This window comes from Myotis myotis, unplaced genomic scaffold, assembly GCF_014108235.1.
Source record: "Myotis myotis isolate mMyoMyo1 unplaced genomic scaffold, mMyoMyo1.p scaffold_m19_p_2, whole genome shotgun sequence".
In the NCBI taxonomy this organism is placed as follows: Eukaryota; Metazoa; Chordata; class Mammalia; order Chiroptera; family Vespertilionidae; genus Myotis; species Myotis myotis.
This window is the reverse complement of record NW_023416324.1, coordinates 194460950-194469973: the sequence shown is the minus strand read 5'-3', so window position 1 is coordinate 194469973 and position 9024 is coordinate 194460950. Positions and strand designations below refer to the sequence as shown.

The 9024-nt window shown below is 40.0% G+C and overlaps 1 protein-coding gene across 2 annotated transcripts in view; it reads right to left on the bottom strand.

The window, feature by feature from the left end:
• Positions 1-3845: 3845 nt before the first annotated feature.
• RARRES1 (retinoic acid receptor responder 1) overlaps positions 3846-9024 on the bottom strand; it is a 30534-nt gene continuing 25355 nt past the window's right edge. The window contains exons 5-6 of one of the 2 annotated variants that reach the window (XM_036351936.1): positions 4376-4438; positions 3846-4294 (exon numbers count right to left, since the gene is read on the bottom strand). In XM_036351936.1, the coding sequence (XP_036207829.1) occupies positions 4142-4294; positions 4376-4438 (216 nt within the window). In that variant the 3' untranslated portion in view covers positions 3846-4141. The remainder of the gene's footprint in view (positions 4295-4375; positions 4439-9024) is intronic. The other variant, XR_004974329.1, reaches the window with a different exon arrangement.

Sequence of the window (9024 nt, the reverse complement as noted above, 5' to 3'; positions counted from 1 at the left end):
TTCCCGGAACCAGAGTTCAGAGCAGTTGGGAGCTTGTGACTCCTTCCCGATTCAAAAAGACAGCCGTGTCCTCAGGTACCAGCCCCTTTCCGCGCACTCTCGAGCCTCCGTACCTTTGCACTTTACTTCCGCAGCTCCTGACCCTCAATGTGCTTTTCTCTTTCCTTCTAGTTGTAGAATTTCCACTCCGCCAGCCTTCCTGTAAGTTCTGGATGATGTCCGTTTTGTCTTTTTATTGTGTTTTGAAGTTGTTGCAGGAGGCAGCAATTTCAGTGTTTCCCTATGCTGCCATCTTAGTTTCTCCTCTCCTTTGTTTTTCTTGATTTGGTTTTATAACTTAAGGTTTCTAGAAAAAAATATTTTTTAAAAGTATTGTGCACATGTTTTCAAGGCATTTGCTAAGTGCTTTAAATGCATTAGCTAATTTAGTTTTTACTCCCCTGTGAAAGTAGGTACTATTGGTCCATTTTGTAATAGAGGAAGCAAAAGTGCAGAGAAGGTAAATCACTTGTCTAAGACCATGCAGCTCGGTAAGTTTTCAATTGATAACTTCAATTCATCATCTCAAGTACATTTTCCCCATGAATATGTCTGTTGCTACAATACCATCAAGCCTGAAAAATGTTGTTGCATTGGCATTTCATCAGCATCTCATGCCATTCAAAATAACATAGAATATTGTTCCTGAGGAAGAAATGCTTTCATGGAATTTAGCACAGTTCCTCTGGCTATTGCCAGCAGTCATAAAAATTAGAACTAAGATGGGCAAATGTTGATGTTTTTAACTTGTTAAACATTCTGGTCATAAAGATATAGTATCAGAAAAGAGCATAGTTATCTAATCCAACACCAACATTTCATAGGCAACGACACAGGTCCAGCTGGTGGGAGTAAGTAGAATAGGATTTCATTGGAACAAATCCAGGACCAGAACCCACACTTCTTGATAACTCATTAGGTTATAGTTGATTAAAGACCACATATCAGCCAAGGTCTGTAGCGAGAAAGAAATCAATGGGGACTACTACAGTTGTGAAGGATAATTGCTGGTTAATTTAAAGAAAGACGGTATTGCTTGTATTGAAGAATGGTAGCAGCACAATCAGTATTGCCCTGATTCCTGTCCCTACCACTCTTAGAAAGTCACCTGGGGAGCTTTGAAAGAAACACCCAGGCCAACCCCAGGTGGTCTGATTCTCTGGATCAAGATCAAAAGTTTCCCAAGTGATTATAATAGCAGGTAAGGTTAAAGACAACTGCAGTGTTGCCTGCACCTTCAAGATGTGAAATGGAAGATTGATTCAGATGTGTCCTATAACTAATTCTTTTGTATGATGTTAGAGTTTGGGCTAGTTGTTCTTAGTTTGATAACTGTATCTTAAAAGAAATACAGGCAATTTTCTGTTATTACTTTCCTCCTTGCTCACTCTCAGATTGTTTAGTTGTGAAATCACTGAAATTTTGTTAATTCTGAAGTTTTATTTTAGTATTTTTGAAATATTGATGAGTCTTAAAATTTATGTCAGTGAAACTAGGCAGCCACGAGGTAGTAGTGAATTATGACATGATGGAATACATCTCTTTGTAGAAGATAGCTATTTGTATTGCTAACACTATACGTTGTTGAATTTGAGCTTTAATTGCTGCTTAAAGTGTTTTCAGATAACACTGGAATGCATCATTGAAACAGTTAATTGTATTCAACACAATTTATTGTGAACATTTATTCAAGTAAGTGCCAGGGAACATTTATTCAAATAAGTTAGGTGACTGTAGCACTCTGAAAGCCAGGGAAGGTCACAGAATAGGTTCTAAGCTGAGAAAAAACTGATTTAATAAACTCATGTCATGAAGGACTATCATTGAAGGGCAACTGTAGAAACTTCCAACTGACTCTCAAAAGAACTTATTTAACTTCTAACAATTCATAATTCAGGTAAGAAAAAATGAAACTGAGTAGAATCAAATAGAATGTAGACAAAATCCTGGGACTATTGGGTATATTTTAAAGTTCTGAAAGAGGCTAAGAAAATTAATGTGATGCTCTATGTAACTGTCATTGGCTCAGAGTGATTCAGAATTTGGACTTAATGAAAGAGGGCTTGGGGAATTTAGAGTTTTTCATGTTATGTCAAGGTCAGTGAAGTAATTTTCCTCTGCAGTAAGCTAGCGAAATCAGTATTATTAAAATCAAATCAGCAATTTTTAGAGTTTTTGTTAGAAAAGATGTTCTAATGTGATACTGAGAAATTTTTAGTAGGTTTAACTTTTGTGGGTTTTGTAAATTTACAAATTAGGTAATTGTGTTTGTACGTTGTCTCTGTGTGTATAATTCCCCTTCATAATCAATTACACTGAAATAAACCTGTTAAAGGGTTACCTTAGAGTTCTTACCTGCTTGAATGATGGTTATACTTGAGTGTAATCTCACTTATTAAAAATGCCTTTATGAGGGTGAGGTGAGACTCTGGAAAGCTGAAACCCTTCTAGCCCTTAAGCTAAAGGTCACAGGGCATTGGATATGCCATCCCAATGCTCTTGGCACCATTTTTTAACATGATGTAGGGAACTTCAGTTAGAGGAGTTTATCCTTTGGTTTGGGCATGACTTAATCATTATAGATTGCTATTTTAGAAAAATATTTTCTCTGCGTTATGACACAGGTGGAGAATCTGATGTTTTCTTTAAATGACTGTCTCCCAGTGCTTCAGAATACTTACTGCTCTTTAAGTCGAGTGGATGTTGGGAAGATGAATGTAGAGGGTTGGGGTTTAAAAAAAAAAAAATATATATATATATATATATATATATATATATATACACACTAGATCTACTAAAAAGTAACAGTATCATCCATCTTTCATTTTGTAAGAATCCATGACTTTAAATTGTTTCTCTTCTGTGTGAACTTTTCCAATTTTCTAATAGTGCAGACTTAAAATGAATGATTTGGTATATTTTAAGGCTGATGCTTCCTAACCAATTTACTAGCCAAGGAATCTGGCTACCGCTTTTCACACACAAATGTAAGCGTTCCATTAAATGACACTAATTTTGAGAGGCAAGTGGTGGCTACATTTCCTAGACCAATTCTGCCTACCTTTGGGGAAGTAGGTACTCCACAGAATCAGATTACATACATATTGTGTCTGTTGTACATTTTTCTCTTTTTTTTTTTTTTTTTTTTTTATATATTTTATTGATTTTTCACAGAGAGGAAGGGAGAGAGACAGAGAGCCAGAAACATCGATGAGAGAGAAACATCGATCAGCCGCCTCCTGCACATCCCCCACTGGGGATGCGCCCGCAACCCAGGCACATGCCCCCGACCGGAATCGAACCCGGGACCCTCCAGTCCGCAGGCCGACGCTCCATCCACTGAGCCAAACCGGCCTCGGCATTTTTCTCTTTTTTAAAAAAAAAAAAAAAAAAAAAAAAAAAATCTTATTGTTAAAAGTAAAAGATGTCCCCTTTGTGTTTATTGTTTTTTTCCCATTGACCACCTCCTCCCCACACCCACCCTTCGCCACCCTGTTGTCTGTGTCCATGGGCTATGCACTTATATGCATATAAATTCCCTGGTTAATCTCTACCCCCTGTTGTTGTAAATTATTTATGCCAGCACTGGGTCCAAGTTGTCCTTAAAAGTGAAAACTGTAAATACTTTCTATACTTACAGTTACATCACTGTCCCATTTAATACATGTTTGCAGACACTAGGCTTTATCTGTGAGATGCTCTATTTTTATTTGTAAAATATGAATTAAACAATATTAAGAGTTCATTTAAATCCATCTTAGCACAGAATTTGCCTACAAATCTCTACAAACATACTTAACAGTTGATTTAGAAATGTAAACATTTATTTAAAAGTCGCTATCAAGTTATAAAAGAATACTTGCTTAAAAACATAAAAATAGTATAATTCCTTTTAAACAGATAATATTTTCCCTACAATTGGCTTTCATTGAAATATATTATCTTTTAAAAAACCCAGTATCTTTTCATTGTTGAGCATCGCAGGCTTTCCGAATTATTAGGATGCCTTAGACACTGGCTATTTTACTAGAATAATGACTTAGGCTGCTTTGTACAGTCATTGTGTTTAGGATTTGGGACAGCAGGTCTTCTTCTTTCCTTTTCAGTAATTGGTAAGTCCCGTCGTCGGTGCCGCAGCTGATCCTTCTTCAATTCCAGAGGCTTCCTCTGGTGCCTGCGGCCCCTGACAGTGGTACTTCACTTTAAGGGGTTTGCTCGGGTGCCAGACCAAGTGAATACGACAGGGAATGATTTCCTAGGAAATAAGGATTTTAAAACATTAAGAGCTGCAAAAAATTCTGGTAAAAACAAGTCTATGTATAATGTTGTGTTTTACCTGTGTTGAGAATTCATGGAGTAGGACCGTATAGTCAAAATCAATGGCATCCTCATCTGTTTTCTAGAGAAAGGAAAGAAGAGTTAGTGTAACCAACAGGTAGGTATAGATTAGCTCAGAATTTGGAAGGCTTCTCTTATAAACCGGGTGATGCCTGGACTCTCCTTCTGTCTCTTGGATTTTAGCCATGTTTCCCTTGGGTAGGATCCTGCATCAAGATACGGAAGTCATGGATTCTTATTGTTTGGTCATTGAGTTCTATGAGAATCTATTGACTGTCTATCACTTTTTCTCTAATATTTATGGTTTTTGATGGAGGCTAAGGTCGGTGGGGATAGGGAGAATCTTTTGGCAACCTCGGGAATTAGGTACTGTATATGCACCTCAAGCTGATATGTTAGCCCTGATGTGCCAGGCAATAAGACAAGGGGCAGAGCAGCCAGTCCTTTGAGGCTGCCACATGGGCCAGGTTCTGTGCTAAGCACTGGAGTCAGGTTTTCATGTAATTCTGACTGCCTTACAAGAGTACGTGTTATGAGCCTCGTTTTACAAGGGAGATAGCTTGAGGTTGCAGCTAGTAAATGGCAAATGGGGATTCAAGCCCAGATCTACCGACTCCACTGTCCGCACTGCCTCTTCAACCAGTGCACTGCTTATTGTAAAGTGGCAGGCAATCTTCCTCACCTCTTATTCACTTGATTTCTGTAAGTTTTACTAGTAACTAAACCAATTTCCTATTTTATTTTTGACACTTCCTGGTTTTTTGGTGTGTTTTTTTTTGGTGGCGGTGGGAGTAGAAGCTAGGATCCTTATCTATCGTAAAAATGGAAGGGAAGAAAATAAAATAAATTCAACTTGGATTATAATTTTTTAAAATATATTTTTATTGATTTCAGAGAGGAAGGGAGAGGGAGAGAGATAGAGACATCAATGATAAGAGCAAATCATTGATTGGCTGCCTCCTGCATGTCCCCCACTGAGGATTGAGCTTGCAACCCGGGCATGTGCCCTGACTGGAATCGTGACCTGGTTCATAGGTCCACACTCAACCACTGAGGCACACTGGCCGGGCCATAGTTTTAATTTTATAATTTCAATCTACTAGGTTTTATTGAGACTATTGTAAAAAAGCAAAGTCAAACAAAAGGATTTGATATTAAATTTTGCTTAAAATGATGGAGATTTTTACAAACCATGAACTTTCCAACAGGTGGGGAGGGTGCTAGAGGGAGAGGAAATGAGAGGGCCTGGTTTGATCAGAAATTGACTGTTTTTCTGTGTGTCTGCATCATGGGTAGATTTCCTTCCCTCCTGCCTGGCAGTGAACATGCAAATAGTCAAAGCAAGTATCGGAGGCACAGGCTGTACAGTCAGAGAACTCATGAGAGGATACCCAGTGTCGCTTTTATAAAAAAACGGTTTCTGGAGACCCCAGTGGTCAGTTTGGCATTGTTGGGTTTAAGGGTGTAGGTAGCCTTGCTTGACCTTCATCTGGTAACTACCTTGACCTTGAAAGGAAATGGTGGCCTCAAGATGGCCCATACCAGCAGGCCACTGCGTTGTATGACTTGTCTCAAGCTTTTGTGCTGCCCGTACTATTTCTCAAGGCCTCTCTATTAACCATGTATTCTTCTATCATAAAAAAAAAAATTGGTTTTCCTTATAAACAACATGTTTTTCAGGTCAATGCCTTCTTATTCTGTTTCTGCAAACAGCATTTCTGAATCATGGCTGTCTACAGATTTGAGGCAAAAAACAACAACAGGCAAGTCTGGAAACTGGGATTCCAACTCCATTTGACAAATTATTCTGCTACAGTGTTACCCATTTTTTCATACAAAAAAATGGATTATTATAATGCTTGGAAAGCAGGTACCACTTTATGAAGACCCTCCTCAGTGAAGTCACTGAAACAGACCCTTGCATTTCTGTTTTATGGGTTATTCCTCCTCCAGGTGGAAACACCCTTAAACCAAACCAAACAGCGGGGCTTTTACAGAACTACAGAGGGGACAGTGTACACCCCAGCTGGCAAGGTATTCCAGGGTTAAACTGTCCTCGCCGAATGGAGCTCTGCCAAGAAGTCATTATTTTTAATATTATTCAGAAATAATCTCCTTGGCGTCTATTCAAATCGTCACAAAATGCCACATCATTATAGTCCAAATTGGTGGTGATTTTCTGTGACATTTTCTGGTAACTCAGCACTTTAATCTTCCTAGAGGCAGACTGGAAGTATTTTGTTTGTTCCCTTTTACTTTTGCACCACCCCACCGCCTCCACCCCTACCCAAATCCCCCCAAAAAAGAGAGAATGATCCTTAGAAGAACCAGTGTGGTTTTAGTAGAGAGTGAGTAAGCTCAGGCTATTAATATAAAGTAGATTTTCTTAGCTGAATACATAAGGTAGATAAGATGGTTTCTGTAATGTGCCTTGGCCACCGGGGGCCTCTTTCGACAGCAGGACTTGAATTGATTGATAGTGACGGGCTGCAGATTAGGTAGTCTGGGTTGCTGACAATGTCTGGTGTTGATAAGAGTTGGAACAATGCTCAGATGTACTATTCTCAATTCGTATTAAAGGCAAGAGTGTAGGGAAAGTCCTTGTCCTTTTTCTTCTTCTCTGGCCAACAAGTATCTCCCCTGCCCTTGGCATAGTCCTCATGGTATTGGGAATGACATCTGTTGTTCGGTTCTAACGCAATAATTGTGCCAGTAAGATGGTCTTACATTGGTATTCAATCCTTTCTTTCATAGCCCGCACACCATTCAGACTTTGCTTATATGAAGCTGTGGGTTTATAAGCCTGCACTTCCTGACACACTTGCATTGAAATGTGAGTTTAACCCTAAGTGTAAAGATGGTAATTCCCACCCAGAAAGCATTTGGAAAAACAATAATCGCTATACTTTCTGAGCTACCAAGGGCCACAGAGCACCTCCAGTCACTTGCTGTTTCTGTACTGGACGGCCGTGGCTTTATCAGCCCTGCCATCCTGCTTCTAGTCTCTCGGGACAGTACCTAGATTTCCTGATCTTAGTGACTTTTTAAAAATTGTTGCTTGCCCTACCTGATTTGGCTGAGTGGATAGAGTGTTGGCCCGTGGACTGAAGGGTTGTGGGTTCGATTCCGGTCAAGGGCATGTACCTTGGTTGCAGGCTCTATCCCTGACCCCCAGTCAGGGTTCGTGCCGGAGGCAACCAATCGATGTGTCTCTCTGGCATTGATGTTTCTCTTTCTGTCTCTCCCGATCCCTTCTACTCTCTAATAATCAATAGAAAAATATCCTCAGGTGAGGATTAACAAAATAAAATAAAAATAAAAATTATTGTTGGCCCTGGCTGGTGTGGGTCAGTCAGCAGGAGTGTCATCCCATACACTGAAAGGTTCCGGGTTTGATTCCCAGCCTGGGCAAATGCCTAGGTTGTGGGTTCAGTCCAGTCAGGACCTGTGATTGGGGAGCATGTGGGAAGCTACCATTCAATGTTTCTCTTTCTCTCTCTTTCTCTTCCCCTTCCCCTCTAAAATGCAGTGAAAATCACTGCTTTTTGTTATGTTGCTGCTTTTGCTGAAAAATCACAGGAATCTTTAGTGGCCACCGAATGGCAGAATTTAAAAATAAGAGAACTCTGAGCTGAAATGGGTTATCAACCTTGAAACCAAATTTCCCAATTCAGTGACTGAGATTTATGTTAGCTTCAAGGACTTCAGGAAATCCTCCGTTAATGGGCCCTAAGAGATGAAGTAGTTTGTCTTGGGTGACCCAGCAAGTCAGTTACATATTCAGTTATTCATCCAAAACCCAAACCCCACAACGCAAGAAACTCTCAAGCCCCTAATCTGTGACACTGTCTCTGATGAACCAGCATTTTTGTTTTCCACGACTCCATTGTTCTACTTTCCCACGTGCAGGGTGGTTTGAGAGACATGGGTAGACAGATGACGGCCTGACTAGAACAGGAGAGAAATGGGCTGCTCCCACACTGTGGTATGTCCTGGTGTTTATTTTGGCAGTGTGTCATGCACAACTGTAAGAGAAAGGAAAACACTGATGTTAAAAGATCCTAATTTCCTCTGTGTTGCCTCTGTGTTGATTGGCGCCTGTTGAGTTTTCCTCTCATTAATTCCTTGAGTTCATTATCTTGGCACTGCCTTCCACACCGTAAACAAAGTTTCGCCTGACTTCTCAGTTAGGGCGGAAGACTCTTGTTAAGGATGTGATTGTCTTGGGAGATGAGCGAGAAAGAGGGAGAGTGTTTTATCTAGTTATATAGCAACAACCAATTAAGTGGTAATTTCTATTAAAAAGCACTATTTAAAGGGAAAGAAGTGTCTATCTAGAGAAAAGCTGTGTTTGTAGTTGTCTGATCTACAAGTGGCCTCTGCAAGGCCCACCAGAGTGTTAAGGGCATTCCTAGTGCTGACGTGATGCAAGAGTACAAGGATCCAATCCATGGGTGAATGTACTGCTTCACATAGCATGAAGGAAGTGATTTGTAGACATTTATACTTGCGGTCAGCTCAGCTTGCCTCTCACAGTAGTTGATTTTGTTTATTCTGGAAATGCCTCTCTCTCTACATCACACTTGCCTGACAAGAACTCCAGCCCTGGCTCATTCCATGCCCTCACCACCCAGCCAAGAGGGACTG